Source organism: Muscardinus avellanarius (assembly GCF_963383645.1).
Source record: "Muscardinus avellanarius genome assembly, chromosome: 9".
NCBI classification, from domain to species: Eukaryota; Metazoa; Chordata; class Mammalia; order Rodentia; family Gliridae; genus Muscardinus; species Muscardinus avellanarius.
Genome location: NC_137795.1, coordinates 39,543,529 through 39,563,856, shown reverse-complemented (window position 1 = coordinate 39,563,856; position 20,328 = coordinate 39,543,529). Strand labels below are relative to the sequence as shown.

General features: G+C 38.4%; 1 protein-coding gene across 2 annotated transcripts in view; it reads right to left on the bottom strand.

Annotated features, from left to right (window-relative positions):
* The window catches only part of DOCK4 (dedicator of cytokinesis 4), a gene marked incomplete at both ends in the record, with an annotated part of 525,693 nt that overhangs the window by 45,522 nt on the left and 459,843 nt on the right, over positions 1-20,328 (bottom strand). The window contains 6 exons of one of the 2 annotated variants that reach the window (XM_080701145.1): positions 288-436; positions 9,150-9,243; positions 14,240-14,300; positions 15,000-15,095; positions 15,240-15,266; positions 20,043-20,128. In XM_080701145.1, coding sequence (XP_080557271.1) covers positions 288-436; positions 9,150-9,243; positions 14,240-14,300; positions 15,000-15,095; positions 15,240-15,266; positions 20,043-20,128 — 513 coding nt within the window. The remainder of the gene's footprint in view (positions 1-287; positions 437-9,149; positions 9,244-14,239; positions 14,301-14,999; positions 15,096-15,239; positions 15,267-20,042; positions 20,129-20,328) is intronic. The other variant, XM_080701146.1, reaches the window with a different exon arrangement.

Below are 20,328 nucleotides of genomic sequence, written 5' to 3'. Positions count from 1 at the left end.
ATAATTTTTTCATTAATTCTCCCTCTCCCCCCTCCTCCCCTAGACCACCTCTCTAGCTCCACTGGATTTTTTCCTCCATTATCTGAAATCCCTCTAGTACCCCGATTCCTCGCTAGCTTCCACATATGAGAAAAAACACATGACTCTCACTCCTGGGTGTTTTGAATGCACATCAAAGCATGAGGATTCCTGCTCGAGTAGGTGAGCATTAGTATAACAGCAATAACAGGAAGAGGGCCACCAGCACGGTCACCTGGGGAGAGGCGTGGGGTGAGTGGGGCACTTACTTTGCCGCGGTCAAAGTTCTGGATGATGGTGAGGTGCAAGTGCTCTTTGCGCTGCCATTCGGTCTGCATGGGGTAGGTCAGGAACTCCCGCAGGGGCCGATCGGACCATTCCAGCAGCTCATCATACAACAGGAGTGTGTACGCAGCCTCTGTGAGTCAAGTGGGAAGGCAGGGACTGAGATGGGAGCCCAAACTATTCCCCTTTAAACAGAGCCAGTGTCTGCCACATTGGAGAAAGACCGTTTCCTAAGTTCCATGATACAGTAGAAAATGTCCAGAATATATACAACATCAGGTTAACGAATGGTGACTTTCCCTGGATGGTGGAATTGTCAGAGATCTATGTTCAGTCTTTCACTAGCTCGTAGCCTCTGTGTCTCTCTCTTTATGTGTATGTGTTTGTTCCCCATCCCCAACATCCATATGATATGGACATAATACACATGTTTAAGGATGCCTTGTTGCAGCTGGTTCAAAGATAGAGGCGGGGGACCTACCTTTGTTTGGTAGGACAACTCATAAGTCCCTTGAGGACCAGGAGACTTTCAAAAGGTCATGCTTAGGAAACAAACAAACAAACAAATAGTACCTACATTTTTCTGAATAATAAAGGGTTGAAAAATGGAAACTGGTATTAAGGGAAGGAGGAAGTCTGTGTATTATCAGAATTTAGAAAGAGCAAAGAAAACAGTGAGAAGCTGAATGAAGACAAAAGAAAAAAGATAATCTAGTGGCAGAGCAGGGATTAGAGAGGGTGCAACTGTTGAATGCGGAGTGTGTGTGTGTGTGTGTGTGTGTGTGTGCGCGCGCATGCGCACATGCATGTAAGACAGAGGGGGATAGAGACTCTAGTTGTAGGTTGTATGATATAATTCTCCCGATTGGCCCCATAAATTTCAAGAAAGGCTACTGAAATCATTACATGTTTGGTGCAGTTGGACTTCCTGTAGAAACAAGAGAGTAATTTTTTATATACACATGCATGGAAATGGTGGCCTGTGGACTTACGTTTAGTTAACAGAAATAATATTTTATTAGAATACTTGGCCATTCTGTGAGCAGGCCTCTTCTTTTCCTAACCCACAAGTATGGTCAAACAGATCAAGAATAGAAGCCAGAATTCATTGTCATTGATGAGAGATTATAATAATTTTTTCTTCTAACACTGTAATAAGCAATTCATTTTCTAAACTGATTAATGTGACAAACCCCTGTGTTATTAATCCATTTAACCACTCACATGTCTTTCAAAAGACGTAATAGCCATCTTGACACAATATCAATGCATGGCAAATCTTTTTCTTCATTTATTTGTCTTGCGGCACGCATCAAGTTGTAAAGCAATGTGCTAAATTCTAAAATGATGATTTGGCTACTTCTCTAAATAAAACACAGTGTAATAGGAAAAGCCTACAGCTGAGTGTGGTGGCGCACACTTGTAATTCCAGCATTCGGGAGGCTGAGACAGGAGGATCGTGGCTCGCAGACAGCCTTAGCTACTTAGTGAGGCCCTTTGCAACTCTGTGAGATCCTGTTTCAAAATAAAGAATAAAAAATAGGGCTGGGTGTGTAGCTCAGGGGTATAATGCCCCTGTGTTCAATCCCCAAGAAGAAAAAAAGAAAAGAATAGAAAAGCCTGGGTCACTATCACTTTATTCTGATACAGAAATACCATAAGACATGGGCTCTGGCCTTTTTCCCTTCAGTGAGCATTGGTGAGCTCAATCAATCTCCTGGCTTCGACTTTTTTTAGCAACAGTTTTTATAAACTGCCAGATTTCTTATCTCCTCCCTTCATTTTGTACAATTTTACCAATTTGATCTTCTTTCAATACAAAAGATCATATTGCTCTTCTGATTAAAACCAGTCAATGACTCTCAATAAATGCAGCTACAACAATAAATGCAGGCCTCAGAGACAATTGCTCAGAATCTATTGGTCCACTACCAACCTCTCCACTCCATCATCCCTCCACGTAGCTTCGGCGAGGAGCTAGCCACTATTTTTTTAGACGCCTCAGTAGCTGCTGGGTGTCTAGCACTCATAGCTGGAGCTCCTGGATCCCATTATCAGCTCTTGAGGTATGAAGTAAGATGTATCCAGTTCAGGGGCAGCTGGGTACCAGAAAGCTGTCCAATAGGCACAGGGATGCCTCCTGCTACATGAGTAATGCTGACCTTCTCACAGAAACTGAACATGAGCTACACAGAGAGTCTCCACTGAAGGGCGTCACTAACTAGTGGGTGCAGAAACAGCTGAAGCACCGTAATGTAGGTTGCCATGGAAGACTGCTCTGACTATATAAGAATTACAATAGGCAGATCTTCAGAATTCTATATTTTGAATAGCCTTCCAGTTTTCTCTGAGATCTCCTGAGGAGTTCCTGATATTTAATTTTGTCTCTATCTTTATAAAAAATGCTAACTATCTAAGAAAACCCATGTGTACTTTTGTTCTTTTGTGTACTCTTTGATACACAAATGGTGGTTCTCCCATAGAACACGCTGATGTACACAAAATAACCTCACAGCCTCAACCTTTCCTCCTCAGCTGCAGAGTAGCTCCTACTTTGTTTTAATGATCTACTTCAGGAGTTGTCTTCTTTGTCTCTTACATTTCTCTTGTGTTTCCCCCAGCACCTGAGCACTCAGAAAATACCCTAGAGACTGAGCACTTCACAGGATTAAGAGGGACGCCCTTTATACAGCTGTCCACAGGGACAGAGGTCAAATTCAAGAACCAGGTATAGTGGCGCCTGCCTGTAATCCCAGTACTTAGGGGGCTGAAACAGGAGAATCACAAGTTCCAGGCCAGTCTCAGTAACTTAGCAAGAACCTCAGAAATTTAGTGAGACCCTGTTTCAAAATTTAGAAAAGAAATAAATAACTAGGCATGGTGGCAAACACCTGTAATCCCAGTACTCAGGGGGCTGAGACAGGAGGATTTCAGGCTTGAAGCCAGCCTCAGGAACTTGACAAGACCCTGTCTCCAATCTCCAAATGAAAATTTAAAATAAGGCTGGAGATTGTAGCTCAGAGGTAGAATGTTCCTGGCTTCATTCTCTAGCATGTTCATGCGTGCACGCGCGCGCGCGCGCACACACACACACACACACACACACACACACACACGGTCAAATTCACGGAGACAGAATAGAATAGTGGTTTCTGGGGATAGGAGAAATGGGTAGTGTTCAGTGGGCAGAGTTTCAGTTCGTGAATAAAGCTCTGGACATAGATGGTAGTGAGGACTGCTCAATGTGAATGCACTTAATGCCACTGAACTGCACACTTAAAAATGGTAAAGATGGCAAATTTTTGATATGCATATTTTGTTATAATTTTTAAAAAGAACAATAAAGGTTTCCAGGCCCTAAATTTCTTTCCCATATATGATTGCCCTTGGACCGTCCAGGGATGGTTGGAGTGTCAGGGGCGGGTGAATTGCCCTTGGAAAGTCTAGAAGAGCTGAGATTGGCAGGTTGCAACGGGAAGCTGACAAATGACTGAAGAGGGAGGTATGGAAGAGTGTGAAGACAAATTACAGCTGTTTCAGACTGTGATTTGGGGAAATGATGATACATATCTGAGAGAAACTGTAAGCTATAGAACATCTAAAAATTTTTTTTATTGGTGTATTGTAGTCATACATCTTAATGGGGTAAAACGTTTTTATTAAATGAAAGCATATACACCTTTGAGGTATGAACAATATAATATACAAATATGGCTGATTTTGAACAAACTGATAAACTATAAATGTTTTATTGCACTGTTTTATGTTTATTTTTCTACACATTTAGATGATCTTTAGGAGATGTAGAAGAATAAACATAAAACAAGAAGGAAGAATTTCCAACAGTTAATCTTTTAAGAAGTGTGGATAATTTTAAACAAAAGCCATCACTGTATAATTAAATATAGGCCGTTTTAATATTTTGATAACTATAGAGTAAGGATCAAAATATGTAAAAAGAAGTAACACAGAGCTGAGTGTGGTGGCACAGGCCTTTAATCCCAGTATTTAGGAAGATGAGTCAGGAGGATCAAAGGTTCAAGGCCAGCCTCAGAAATTTAACAAGACTCTTAGCAACCTAGTAAGACCTTATTTCAAAACAAAAGATAAAAAAGGGTTAGGGATGTAGCTCAGAGGTACAATGCCCTTGTTCAGTCCCTAGTAACACACACAAACACACATTCAAACACACACAGACACACACAGACACACAGACACACAGACACACAGACACACACACACACACGAAGCAACACAGGGGAGTGGGGAAGCATTATGAATGAAAGGCGGTTTCACAAAAGACCAGAAAAGGGTTAAATTGTTTGAGCAAAGAGAAAATTTTTCCCATCAATTTCACTTTCTCCAAGGACACACAAAAATGAGAACATAAGAGAGATGAATAAAATGTTATTTCGGTAAAGTACTTATTACTTATGACTTTGGGAAACATAAAACTGCAAATTCAGTAAATGAACTGAAGAAAAAAAAGCCTTGCCCATTTCTGAACTATCAGACAAATTTGGACTTTGCTTCAGAGATCCAAAATATATCTGCTATCTATCTGAAATAGCTGTCCTGAGTTCCTTCTCATTTCTTATTTTATGGACTTTAAAACAAGTCTACTATGTTGTTTCCTTAGTGATTCAGGGCTAATAAATATTGAAAAAAAAAACCCTCTCTACCAGGTGTTAAAATTTAATTAATGAGGGCATTCATTAGTGATTCGTTTATTTAAATCTCACATTGCAGAGCACTATTTTAAGAAGTGAGACGACTAAGGACAAGGAAATATCATCTCTATCCTCAGAAAACTCAACCTTTAACTGGATTATCATGTATTTGTATAACAGTCTATCCACCTACCTACACACACACACACACACACACACACACACACACGTACGTATCTTATATAATATACAACCAATAATCAAAACACTGCAATATGCTTTAATGGAAATGTGAAGAGAGATAGAAAGATCAGCTTATCCCATGGGTGAAGATGAGGGCATGGATTTGGTGACGAAAATAAAAGAACTCCAGGAGGGGAAAGACATCAAGAAGATGATAAATGAGTTGGTCCCAAAGGATGAGAAGGTATGTGGTACAAGTGGGAGGGTTGGGCTAAATAAACAGATGTTGGTTCAATTATGATGGGCCTTTGATAGTGAATTTGAACTGTACTTCGTAGAATACATAAGCAGGCAACAAATTTGTATCTAGAGAAGGGGTTAGGACTTTTTTCTTAAAGGCTCAGACAGTAAATAACGAGGCTGTGAGCCATGTGGTCTGCATCTCATCTACTCAGTTATGACACTATAACACAAAAGGAGCCATAGAAAATGCATAAATAAGTGTCATGTCCAAGGTCCAATAAAACTTTCTTCATAAAAACATGTGGCTGTCCTGCACGGTGCAATTTGCTGAGCCCTGCTCTAGAGAATAACTCTGGAGACAAAGAAGAGGCAGTCCAGGAAAGAATGATGAAGGGCTAACCAAGGCAGTAAAAACGGGAACAATGAAAAGGAAATGTTTTTGTGGGATGTTTAGGAAATAGAATCAACAGAACCACATAAGCAACTACTTGAGGGAGGTTAAGAAGAGTCAAGAATAGCATCAAAGTCTCTAAACTGAGTAAACAGTGATCCTATTAATTGAGAGAGTGGAACCATGGCCAGAGGCATGTTTAAATTTCAGAAGCGATCACAGAAAAGATTCTTTTACTCCTTTAAGTCTGAGAGGTGGGGGGTTTGAGTCAAGAGTCCATTGGAAGAACAGTGTGACAAAAGACAAGGATTCAGAGTTCTTAACTCTAACTCATGGGATCTGGTTAAGACAAAGTAAACACATTACATTCTGCATTTCCCAGGAAATACAATGATATACTCTTGACAGAATATACAACACAACTACTGGAAGATTCAGAAAAGTAAGAGCAGGTGGATAGAGGAGGAAAGCCAACACTCAAGTAATGATCATGATGTGCCGAGTTTTCTTTTTTCTTTTTTGTCTTCCATATCTTCTGCTTTAGACTTCCTTTTTCCTGGCACTGCACATAGGAAAAGATAGTGAAGGCTCTAAGACATGCTCTTAGAAAGTGGGAAGCAGATGCCCTGAACCAGAGGAGTCTAAAGAGAATGGGGTTCTCCCTACACACATCCCAGAAATAGAGCTGCAAATTGCCATGGTAGAGTGGGAATGATGTTAGTGGCAGCCGTGCTCCCATAGGCTCTTTTCTTTCACTGCTTAGGTCCAAATAGATGAACTATAGGGAGGCCATCAGAGTATGGCCTTGGCTTTATAACACAAGTAAGAAAGGGGGGTATCTCTGGGAGATAAGAAGAATGAGAAAGATCACAGAGAGGAGTAGCATGAAAAAAGGATCTTCTCTAAGGTGCACCTTTGTAGAACAAATCATAACTGACATAACTAAGAATTTCAGACATGAGCAATGATATGGATAGATTATTGCCCAGGTCCTAGAACTCCTATGGACAAACACCAAGGACAAACCAAAATAGTGGTGCAAAGGCTTTGAAAAGAAAACTGACGCCGGGCATGGTGGTGCACGCTTGTAATCCCCGCGCTTGGGAGGCAGAGACAGGAGGATCACGCAGGTTCGAAACCAGCCGTGCCCGCTGGCTTAGGAGACCCTGTTTCTAAAAAAAATGTAAAACTAGGTCTGGGAGTGTAGCCCGGAAGTAGAAGGGCTTCCAGGAACCCCAGTACCACAAAAGAAAGAAAGAAAGAAAGAAAGAAAGAAAGAAAGAAAGAAAGAAAGAAAAAAAGAAAGAAAAGAAAAGAAAACTGACACTAGAATCACAACTGTCAGAAGGAGTTCAGGACTTGAGGTTTGGACATACTTAGATTGATTGCTAAAACTGGTGCATACCTAAAATCCTAGGGAGGCGGAGACAGGAGGATTGTGGGTTGGAGAGCAGTCTCAGCAACTTAGCAGAACCCTTAGCAACTTAGCAGAACCCTTAGCAACTTAGAGAGATACTATTTCAAAATAAAAAAAAAATACAATAGAGCTGAGGGTATGTCCTTGGGTTCAGCCTTCAGAACTAAAAAAGAAGAAAAAAAGAAGTCAACAATCTCCACAAGATTTTAGCAGAATCCAGAGTCTCAACATAATATACAAAAGGTTCAGGATATAATCCAAAATTACTTGACATTCAAGAAACCAGGAAACTGAACAACTCTCCAAGGGAGAAGCCAATTAACAGATGCCAACCCCAAGATGACTCACATATTGGAACTGCAGACAAAAACTAGGAAGCAGCTAATATAACCACAGTGTGTGTAGTAAATGTGAACACCCTTGAATGACCAAAAGATAGAAAAGCTTTGTAAAGAAATTGAAGCTATAAAAAGAAAATAAGTGGAAAATTTAGGGCTGAATAATATGTTAACAAAACCAAAAATTTCAAGGGAATGTTTCAAGGGCTGAATGGAGAGGACAGAAGAGAATCAAGAGGATTTGAGGATGAATCCAAACAAATCATCTACTCTGAACAGTAGAAAGGAGAAAGGCTGTGGCGGGCGCGGGGGGGGAGTACAGAGCCCCAGAAATCTATTGGACAATAGCCTGATATTGATGCCACTGTAGTCCCCAAAGAGAGGATTGATGTAGAAAATACATTTGAGAAAATAATGCCTGAAAACATTCCAAATGTGTTGAAGGAGATAAATTTATGGAGCCCAGAAGCTTAGCAAACTCCAACAAGTAAAACCTAAGGAAAACCACGCCCATACATACCATAAGAGAACCATTTAACACCAAAGATAAATTACTGAAAGCAACCAGAAAACAGGTGCGTATTATACCAGCTGATAATCTGAATGACGACCTATTTCTCATGTGAAGCATGGGGGCCAGAAGGCAGTGGAACAATATATTTAAAGCTCTGACACAAAGGAACTGTTTCCCTAGTGTTCTGGAAGCATAAATTTTATGAGATGAGGACTAATGGGAGGTTTTAGGTCACTGTAGGTGTGTGCTTGAAGGGGTTTGCGTGATCTATTCTTTTTTCTTTACTTTTTCTTTCTCTTGCATCCTGGTCATGAGGTAAATGGCTCTACTCCACCACACACTGTCTACCCTCGTTTGCTGCCTTGCCAAAGACCCCAAAGTAATGGGACAACGAACCATGTACTGAAATTTCCATAACTGAGAGCCTAAATAAACCTTTTCCTCTTTATAATAATCAACCAATTATTATAGATATTTTGTTACAGGAATGGAAAACTGACTAACACAAGGTACCACGAAAATATTCTCAGATAAAGGGAAACTAAGAGAATTCTTCATAATCGGACCTGATTTAAAAGAAATGCTAAAACAAGTTCTTCAAGTGGAATGAAAATGCTAACAGAAGGAAACTGAGAATTTCATAAATGGAGAAAAAGTAACAGAAATGGCCAATATCAAGGTAAATATAACAGACAATTTTAAAATTCTTTATAATGGGAATGACGAAAGAAAAAATTATGTTATTTGAGAAATTTTCAACATAGATAGATATAGTGCATATGACAAGTGTATTATGTGGGGAGGATATTGAGATCTATATGGCTATAAAGTATCCCTATTTTACTTGAAGAGGTAACACACTAACTGTAAGTAAGTAGACTGCAGAAAGTTAGGTATGTATTTTTTAACCTCAAGAGCAATCTCTAAAAATTATGCAAAGAAATATTGTAAAAAAATAGAGTACTTTGAAACATATATCCAATTAAAAATACATTTCACTTTTAAAGTAGCAATGCTTGAGTCCTTAGCTCTAATTTAAAAAAGCAAAGGAGTTACCATTTCCCCCATTCAGAGTCAAAGACAGAATTACCTGTAAAGTTCTGTGCTTTGAGATGTAGATCATAGAGTTTGTGGATGTAGCGTATATACATCTCTTCCTTGTTCAGTTCAGTCTTATAGAAGTTCTGTGAAAACAATGAATATAGGTAGTTACTCAGCAGTCAGTGCTACAAGTACCTTCCTTACACTTTGCTAGAGTCAAGAGAACTTGATTTGAGCCAAGAGAACAGATGCATTTTCCCAAATATATATTTATATTTTGCGGTACTGGTACTGGGGATTGAACCCAAGGGAATTCTATCTCTGAGCTACACTCCCAGCCCTATTTTTTATTCTTTATTTTGAAATGGTCTAAGTTGACTAAGGATCTCACTAAGTTGCTGAGGCTGGCTGCAAACCAGGTTTCTCCTGTCCCAGCCTCCCAAGTACTGGATTACAAATGTGCATGACCACACCTGGCTTCAGGTAAGTCTTTTTAAAAGCAAAATAAGAAGGCTCAGGAATAAGATTTTTAATTCAACACTGTCTGTGCTAAACATTATCTAGCAACTACTGGATAAGCTCTTGGTCAGTATCAGGTTCTAACTACTGACTCACATTTGTTACATGCTAGTTTATGTTGGTTTAACTGCCAGCTGGATGATCATTCTAGTCAACAAAAATACTAAAAATACATAACAGATTAACCTGCTCATTTACTTTGCTGGTTGATATTCAAAGGATAGTTTTTTACATTTCTAAAATATTTTGCTCTACAGAAAAAAGTCTCTAAGACATATAGGTAAGGATAAGTAAAAACAATATAAAAATAGCCCTACCCCCCAAAATTATATAAAAATGATAAATGAAAATACTCCATTGTTAAGGTGCTATCTTGCATTTCTTACTTGTTTAGAGCTTTCCATTTATGTCAAAAACATAAAAAGACAATAGATTTTTATTTCTAATTATTATTATGAGGCATGCTCATTGAAAATATTATGTTTATTCTTTTTTTTCAAAATCTGGGTCTTATTTAACATCTATAAAATGTTTTAACAATTGTTACCCCAAAAAAACAACAATTTTTGACTTCCCTGGACACATGCACTTGCATTTTGAAGGTATACATACTTATAAGTATCCACATCTACTTCTTCACCACACTAGAAAGCACATTAGTGCCCATTGAACTTAATGCACACAGGAGCAAATGTATATGATTCAGATTCCAGCAAATGCGTTATGTTCAAAGTCTCCAAATGAAGCCCTTTCAGTGAGCAGATCAGTGTATGTTATGAAACCCCTGCTTAAGACACTTAGAACTGCTATTTTTATTTACTGTTGTTATTTTGACCGATGCTACTTGGTATTTAGATGAGGGAAAATGAGTACTGATAGAAGATTAAATGTGTTGACATGAAGGAACCGCAAGTTTTTCAAGGGGAAGAGGTGAAGAGCCTAAGTTCTTCTGAAGCTGATTAGGTAGAAGGGGAACCAGACTAGCTAATGTGGCTGCTTAAATTGTACTAGACTTTAAACCTGATGAATGTACTTTCTGCCCACTTTCTAACTTGTGTCCATTCTTCAATCTGAGTAGTCTTCTAACCGAGAGACACTGTCATAAAGGTGAATGCACCATAAACAAGTATTTTCTGCTGGGCATGATGGTGTACACTTATAATCCCATACTTGGGAGTTGAGAGAAGAGGTTTGCAGGTTCAAGGCCTGCCTCAGTGACTTGGTAAGACCTTTAGCATCTTATCAAGACACTATTTTAAACTTTTTGTAAAAATACATTAAGAAGGCTGGGAATATAATTCAGAGGTAGAATGTCCCTGGGATCAATTCTCAGTACCAAAATAAAAAATAAAAAAAAAGAAAAAAGAAAAAAAATTCCATTATCTTTCTCCTTTCCTTTTGTTTCCCATAGATCTTGGCATTCTTTAAAAAAGCTAAGTCAATAATGCTATTCAAATCTCTCTCACTGTAACCAAAATCATTTTAATTAGCAAGAATTGTTCTACCATAAACACAGTCTAACAACCCCACAGCAGGTCTCAACAATATTAGAGGCTGATTTGCTCTAATAGCTTTCTGGTAAGAAGCTGCTTTCTTTTGAGAACAAAAATAAGTGATCACTCTGTAATGAATAGTTTTCTAAAAAGTCTCTTCAGTCAGCAGATGAGAATCTTTCACATATGTCTGGCAAAACTTGGGACATGAAGAACAAGACAATAATTACATTTCTTAGTATTAGTCATATCAAATATTATGCATTTTTATAGATTTATCACTAGAGTTTAACTCTGACCTTACAAGAGAAGCCAGAGCTCTCCTGCAGAGGATCTGGAATTGATCCTTCCAAAGAGTTAAGAAAAATCTCTCCAAGGAAGTAAGTTGCTGCCAAGAACCACATGGCTGCTACAAAACACCAAGAACTTTCCATATGAAGTCAAAGCTAAACAGATTAGCTTCAGAGTGATGTATTTGGTCCTTTAGTAAGTATCTTGCACTGGTTTGACATTGCCTCAGCTTTCAAAATTTTAGCGTTTTCTATAAAGGCCTATTCTTGGCTATGGAAAGCCATCAGTATAAATCCTTGTCTCAAGTGATTAGTGATGGGGCCACTGATTTTATTAAGTCTCTGGCTTATTCCTACCAGGAGATAAGAGTAAGCACATTTCGGGCTAAGTATTCTTTTATTTATTTATTTATTTATTTATTTATTTATTTATTTATTTTTCCTGTGCTACTGGGAATTGAACCGAGGGGCATTCTTTTATTTTTTTTGTGGTACTGGGGTTCCTGGAAGCCCTTCTACCTTCGGGCTACACTACCAGACCTATTTTTTATATTTTTGAAACAGGGTCTCTTACGCCAGCACGGCTGGCTTTGAACCTGCGCCACCACACCCGGCTGAACCGAAGGGCATTCTACCTCTGAGCTAAACTCTTAGCCTTCTTTTATTTTTTGAAACAGGATATCGCTGATTTTGCTAAGGCTGGCCGAGAACCTGTGATCCTCCTGTCTCAGGCCTCCAAGTAGTGCGATTACAGGTGTGCACCACTGTGCCTGGCTCAAAGTATTCATTCTTTAGCCCAAGGAAAGGATCAGCTCTTTTATACCAAATAAGAACATGAACCTAGGGACTGCATTAATTTGTTCCCTTCTGAACGGAAGGCATGTGTGAAAGAAGATGAAGATGATAGAAAAAGATTATTTTGGAAACAAGTGAAGGCTTTGATGTGAGGTTACTTAGGAAACTGGGCCTGGAACTGGGGGCAAGCCAGGTTAAGAAGACAACCTAAAGTTTATGGAACACTCAGCTGTTCTCTCCAAACACTGACATACAAGGAGGACACGGGAGGAGCTCAGGCTGAGGTCCTTGTCTGTGATCAAAGACTGATAAAAGGAGGAAAGAAAGTGGGGGAATATGCTAGGAGAACATGTAGGAGAGAGGGAATGAGCATGTTCAGGTTAGAAATGGTTACTAGGGGAGAGCTAAATGAGTTTGGGATGATGGGCTGGAGGTCATTCTTGGGTCTGAGGACAAAAATTATGGGAGAAAGTGCAAAGCACATGAACATGATGTGGCCTAACAGAGAATGCTCAGGTCTTGCTATTTTTAGGAACTGATATTGGAGGTGGAGATGTAACAATTAAACTTAAAATGAGAGGGAAGAGGTGGGTGTCATAAAGAAGGATAAAGTCATATGCTCCGAGATGAAGAACAGGGTAGGAAAGTATTAAGGAGGCACAAAAAGACAATTGCAAGAAAGTACAAGTTCTGAACTTTGAAGAGCAACTGTGAGAAGAATAAAGAAAACAAAGAAAAAAGGACTGAAGCCAATGGGCTAAGACAAGACTGAATCTAAGTGGAAGTGAAAGAGACTTCAGGGTGCAGGCAAATGGAGACCAGCACAGCATGGAAGGGATTCAGATGATCAGAGTAAGAGTAAAAATGACAGGACTATACAAGTACTTGGAATACATGATGAGGTTTCATCTATCCTGCAAAAGATAGGAAAAAAGACCCATGATATTCATAAAGTTAGAACCGGAAGCAGTTAACTCTTCTTGCATTTCAGTGCTGATTGAAGGAAATTATCAATAGCATTAATTTGCCTTATATTAAAATACAAAAATTGAGTATATGAGAATGAGTGGTCATTCCTTTGCTCTGTGGTGAGAAAACCATTCTACTTAGTTATCAGGTGGGTGATACTTTATAGAAATGTTGGTTTTCCCAGTGTGATTCTGCTTTTGACTGATGCCCTTATGTAATATTTAATTTTATTCTAAAAAAAGTTCTGCTTGGGTGATAAACTATATATGGTTATCTAGTTGTCATGCAAACCTTAACAGTGCAATTATGAATTCAATTTGAAAAGAAGCTAGTGACTGAAAATTAACGAGTTAAAAAATAACAGTACATAAAAGAAGAGATAAGTAATGTTTATTAAAATGTAGAATGCTGCCAGGTATGGTGGTGTATGCTTGTAATCCCAGTGCTTGGGAAGCTGAGACAGGAGGATTGTGGGTTTGCAGACAGCCTCAGCTACTTACTGAGGCCCTCTGCAACTTAGTGAGACCTTGTTTCAAAATAAAGAAGAAAAAATAGGTCTTGGGTGTAGCTTGGAGGTAGAATGCTCCTGCTTTCCATTCCCAGTACTACAAAAAAGAAATAAAGTAAAACAAAATATAGATTGCCTATAACTCTGTGAGAAAAACAAACAAGGAGAAGGACAGAAACTATTAGCACCGAAGTAAAAGAATGCCAACCTAGAGATGTTGTGCTTTCTCCTAGGGGAGTATCACAAGACTCCAGGGTGAACCATGCAACAGAAGAAGCCAGCCTGGGCCTTGTAAATGGAGACCCCAAGTGTGCCTCAGAGCTGCTGGAATGCAGCAGGCACGTTCTCAATATTTGGAGCTGAAGATTTTCTGGGCTTTCATTCAACCTGAAGTTCACTATGTTTCTTTAAAAAAAAAAATTTTTTTTTCTAGACTCTTCTAAGAAACATTGAGAGGAAAAATCACACTACAGATTAAAAGACAAATAAAGACCAACGTTTCTGTGGAAAACAACAGCAATAACAATGTTAGGAGAAAAAAAGGAAAGAGGAAGAGGTTACTCACCAGAAGGCTAACTGTGCAGCCAATCTTTTTGCCATCTACTTCTCCCATTTTCATGCAGTCCCTAAAAAAAAAGAAAAGAAAAAAAAGCATCAGACCTAGAACTTCTTAGGGGTGAATATCATTTATTTGTTTAAAGTACCCAGGCCCTCCCAACATTTTGTTCTTAAAATTAAAAAAAAATTAAAAAATTTAAAAAGAGGAAAGAAAGAAAGAAAACCCAAAGCAAAAACAAAACCCTGCCATGCTTGCAAGTGAGAGGACCTCCTTTGAAAGTCCAGATAATTGAAAAAAATGAAAAACTTCGTCTAGGAGAGGTAAGCATGTGAGTTTCATCCCCCAAACCTCACCTTTACAAAGAAAATAGCATATGGTATAGTTCTGTGACATTGCTTTCACCTTAAAATGGATTAAGTCAACTGTTTTTAACCCTAAAGTGAATAAAGAAGTTTCTAGTAGGTGAGTCTAAATACAAAAAGATTATTACTTTTTCTTTTTGAAGACTCTCAGGGATGTCTCTGCAAACCCTCTCAACTCACAAAGATTTTAAATGAACCATTAAAAAGTGAATGAATGAATGAATGAATGAATGAATGAATACATACATACATACATACATAGAAAAAAATCCCAAATTAAAAACTCTGAACTAGGGTCTGACTATCAATTCTGTGAATGATTCATGCGAGTGGAATCTTGACTGTATTCTATTTGATTTCTACCTGGGGTACAGCATATCTGTAAAACGTGAAACATGGCTTACCTGTAATCTAACAACCTCTCCATTAGACGAGTTACAGTGGCAATTAATGAAACGCCACTTTCTCTCCATGTTTCCCGCTCAATTTTCTTTAGTAAACTGGAAAAGAAAGAACCCAGGGCATTTTCAACATTTATTTTTATCAGTTACCATGACAACCATTTTACTTTCATCAGTACCTTAAATGCCTTAGCAACCACTGCAACATCTCACAAGTAGCACAATTTGCAAACAATGTCTTACCTAGGATAGGGACCAAATAGTGGAATTCTAATCCAGGAAGCATTGACAAAGCAAATTGATTTTCAGATTATCCAAGTCATAAAATACGAACACATGCACATAATCATATTTTCAAAACATACAGGCACCTCATAGCTCAAAGACATTTTTTTCCCCCTAGCTTCTCTCTTATACTAACAGAGAGGCTTGTGCCTTACCACATGAAATAACACTGCAGAAAGCGAAAACAGGAGTGTCTCCAAGTTTACTTTTAAGTAAGATCTTGCTTTATTCACATAAAAATGTTTTCCTACCTCTCAGTGGAATGCATCTTCATCCAAGCAATTTTACTGCAATGCAACTGCTACAGGAAAATCCTTGTACAGGCGGTGTGACGTTTTGCGTTTTTTCCTTTCACTTAACATTTGCCCACTCAATACATATTGTACTATCTGTGCACTCACTCAACAGTTTCATTCATTTTGTCATTAATCACAGAGAATTTTCTAAGTGGTTGTTAGAGCAGATTGATGACAAGTACTGAACCACATCTCTCCTACATCTCCCCTAATCCTAAACACCGTGGAGCAGAGGCACTATGTAAACACAAAATAATAACAATCAGAATAATGAGGATCTGTTGGACTTTCACTCCTCCTCTCAGCAAATTAACTTTGTACTTGGCAAGGGCTTCATGACTGAACTTTCTTCCAAAGATAAAATAATATTAATAATAATAATAAACATAGCCATATGAGGATACTTCCCTGCCCCTCTGAGTTTAATGATCATTATTTCTGCTAAAATTTGGCTTTCCTTCCATCTGGGTTTCAGGAATAAGATGAAGAGAAAAAATATGCCATATAAGAACAAGCTAAGCATTAGTGGGAAAAAATGAACATTAAAGAAAAAAGCTATTTGGTTAAAACTGTCGTATTCTGTTGCTCTGTTCTCTCCATATTTCCTCCTGGTTTCTACCTCTTCTTGTTATCAACATTTCAGGCCCCTGCTTCTGTCTTGTCTCCTCATCTGATGCCTTTGTATCCCTAATCATTGGGCTTTCTGGTTCACTCTAAGCCTTTCCTAGATTAAGGGTGGGTGGACATAGAGATTGCATGTGAAAGGGATGGAGGTGGCCCTGACTAATCCTACAAGTCCCCTAGTTTGTTTAAGAGAGTGTGTGTGTGTGTGTGTGTGTGTGTGTGTGTGTGTGTGTGTGTAAAAGAACAAAACTGCAAACAGCACTCTTTTTAAGTTTAAATGGCAAACTGGTATTAAACCAAGTCCTCAAATGAAGATCTGCCTGCCAAAGCAATACAAGATGATGTAGCAATTTCTCCAGGTGACAGCCCACACCTCATATACTTTGGAAGCTAAAAAACAAAGAACTCAAGTTAAGTAATAGCTCTAAAAATACAAGGAGACTTCTTTTACGAGTTTCATTAATTTGCAGAGTCTCCTAATGTGGTAAAGAATCCAAGCTACATGATGCTCTTACCAGAAGAGGAAGAGCTGTGCACAGCCTGTTTCCTTAGCTGACTCAAGACCAACTGTTAGGACCAAGTCTAGAACCCAATTTATCTGTGTTCTCAGCCAGGCTGTTCCTTCTGTTGGGAAGCTTGCCAGTTCCCAGTTTACCTGATACAAACTGAAAAAGGGAGGCCATCAGCAGTAAGAGAAGAATCTTTCTAGATAACTTGTAAGAGATTGGGATATTTTCATTTGGTCTATTATACTCGTGTACCCATATTGAACACACTGGGACCCCATCTGATTACAGGAAGAGGTGATTTCTCACTGTTAATTGATGAGGCGATGGGGAGCCATAACACCGGGGATCAGGCTACACCAGGTGCTTCAGGGTGACACTGCTTACCAGGCTTTGAGATAGAGAGTGGGAGTCTGATTCTCCATCTGCCTCTCTCTGTATCATTACAGGATTATTTTGAGACTATTACTCTGAAATATACACTGGTATCTGTGCATACTTTCTTAATCCAAAAAGAGTAATTAGATACCTAGGTACTGTGTTACATAGCTAATCCTTCTCCAAACAGTAATTAAATAGGTGATAATTAAACAAAGATCTTTGAAATAATCCAGAGTCTTACTGACTTAGAGCAGATGAAAGGATTGAGATGGATGTTACTTCCTCTGGAAAGCCCTTTTATGTCCCCCAAGAATGTAGGTAGCCCTACTGTGTGCTCCTATACAATGCAGTCACTGCTGCATCCCAGCCCCACACAGTGCCTGGCATGGGGGAGGGGGATTCTCACCCAATAAAGCTGAATGAGTCAATGGGGGTGGATCCAGTGAGAGCAGACTTTAGTTCTTATATTCTTTCTATTTTGGATTATTTCACATTATAAGCCTATGATCCACACTTTTAGTGTTAACAAAAATAAAAAGACCCACTGATTTAAAAAAAGATACAGTTTGTGCTGGGTGTGGTGGCGCACACTTGTAATCCCAGTACTCAGGAGGCTGAGACAAGAGGATCACAGGTTCACAGCAGCCTCAGTAATTTAGTTAGGCCCTCCGCAACTTAGTGAGACCCTGTTTCAAAACAAAAGACTAAAATAGGGCTGGGATGTAGCTCGGAGGTAGAATGCCTCTAGGTTTTTAGAAGGAAAATACTATACAAATTTAAAGTCTCATTCTAAGGGGGCTATTTTGGCAAAGACTACGCTTTAGGAAACAGCGAGCTACTTTCAATCTTTTCAGCTTCTGAAGAAATCTTAAGAAGTTTTAGACATCAATTACAGAGAACAAATGAGAATCGGTACCATAACAGCATGTGTTCCTAATTCATAATGTGTGCAGTGACTCATTGTGATTACGCGAATTCATTGTGATTTCTGTTGCCAAGAAAGCATTTTATTGTGTCTTGAAATATAGTTAGATTTTCACTTTCTTTTCTGAGCTCAGGTACTAATGATATTTAATTATCACTTCACATTTGATTTATTCCCAATATGCTGATCATAAAAGCATGGGGAAAATATTTATAGCAGCATTTCTAGTAATATGCTAAAAGTCAATAAAAGAATAAAAATCTCCATTGAATGAATCAGGCCTCTTAAAATAGTCCTAATTATAGAGGCTTAATATTTTAATTATTGGTTTGTGTCTCATGTCAAGGTACATCTTCTATTTCAAAGTCATATTTATATACAAGCAATCAAAACTGCATGCTATCAGGACTTTATTTAAGTAGATAAGAGGCACTACAGAACTATGCATGTACTTATTAATCTTATGAATTTATTATAAATAATTAATCACAAATCTCAAGAGATTCATTTCACTGAGAGCTTTCTCATTTTAGCTCTTTGTTCAAATCAAGGACTAGTAACTGAAATGAGAGCAGTTTTCAAAAGCAATTTATTATATTGGATGAGGTTTTAATCAGAATTCTTGCTAAACTCCAGCTATCATGAAAGACAGACACTTTGTACACAAGAATGAACAAGGGCTTGGTGAATAATTATTAAAAGTTCTGGTTTAATTACAGTATCAGAAGAAAATAGTGTTCAGAGCTCAGTACAAAGAATGCATTTTATCACCCACCACTATCACCACATGCAATCTTATGCCCTTCCTGGCTTTTCCTTTCAATATAATTTTCCTGAAAGCCTCAATAATGTTTTTGAAATGGACAGGCTAAAATTTTTCTAACCTATCAGTCTCTACTATTTTTAAAGCAACATATTAATATTTCCACTGTTTCAAAGTAGTGCTCCTAAAATAAATTATAGAATCTTATATTTAGTCATCAGTCCTAAAATATTAACCTTTAATTTTAGGAGATAATATAGTTAGGCATAACTATATTAAATATTCAAATATATTAAAAGTATACTTTTTCATAGAAAAAATTTGTTACTGAATTATTTCTGCACTTCTAAAAGAACCATAAACAATTTTTAAGGCTCAATGAGCTACTACTTCTTTCAGAAAGAAACATTTTGTTAAGTAGAACAGGTTTGAAAATGACCAAGATCCACAGAAAGCTACAGAAAAAACAAGCAACTAAGGGAAATACCAAAGCAGTAAACCATTTTCACATGGCCCCTCTGGCCACCTCAGCACTGTGGTTGAATACTTGATACAAGAATTCATCCTGTGACTGTGACCTGATTATACGAGTAGGGACAACCACAGAGTGTCTTGATACATTCCATTATTTCTCTATCCTCCATACAAATCCACAGCACAGAATCTACTAAAAATGATTTGCTTCATGATATTCTGATAAGAAACATTCAGGAAGCAGTTAATAATCATGAAAGAACAATCGGCATTGATGGATTAAATCAAGCACTAAAGAACAGAGGTAAAAGTAGGCTAAGTTTTTCCAACAGCAAATATCTAAGGATATCTTCTTTACACACACACACATACACACACACACACACACACACACACACACACACACACATACAGAGACACACACGCATATGCAGACACATTATAATCATACCCCGTATTTTGTCTCCCATTCAAAGCTCCCCTTAAAATCATTATCATGTGGCTACTTTTTTCTTTTCTAAATTATCAAGCATGAAAAGAGTGAAATCTGTTATGTAACACATGCGACCTGTCCTAATCAGAGCTTAAAATAAGAAGACATGTCTAATCATCAACATAATAAGATCCATTCGCCAGTTAGGCAATTATCTTTATTTCACACTTCACAAAGACAAAGCACTCCTGTGAGACCCAAGCTGTCTTTGCAGCACTCAGCTATGGCGGAGCAGAGCAGCTCAGTCCCGACACCAAATCCCCCAAACAGAACCAACGTGAGGTAAACGTGCTACTCACATACTGTTGAAGAGCTCACGGTAGGTCTCATCGCCTTTGCCTTCTGACATCAGGCTGTCCAGTTTGTCAATTAGCTTGGCTTCCACCTGAAACACACCCAACTATTACTCTCCTTCTCCTCTCCTTCCTGATGATTTTTAGGCAAATTAAAACAGAATTCTTTATGCCAGGGAAAAAGCCATAGCACATTTTGGGAAAGTGACATTATCAGCCATGGTTAATAGCAGACAACCCTTTGGGATTCCAGGGGGCTAATTTGGATAGTGTGACTTCAGATTCCTGGCTG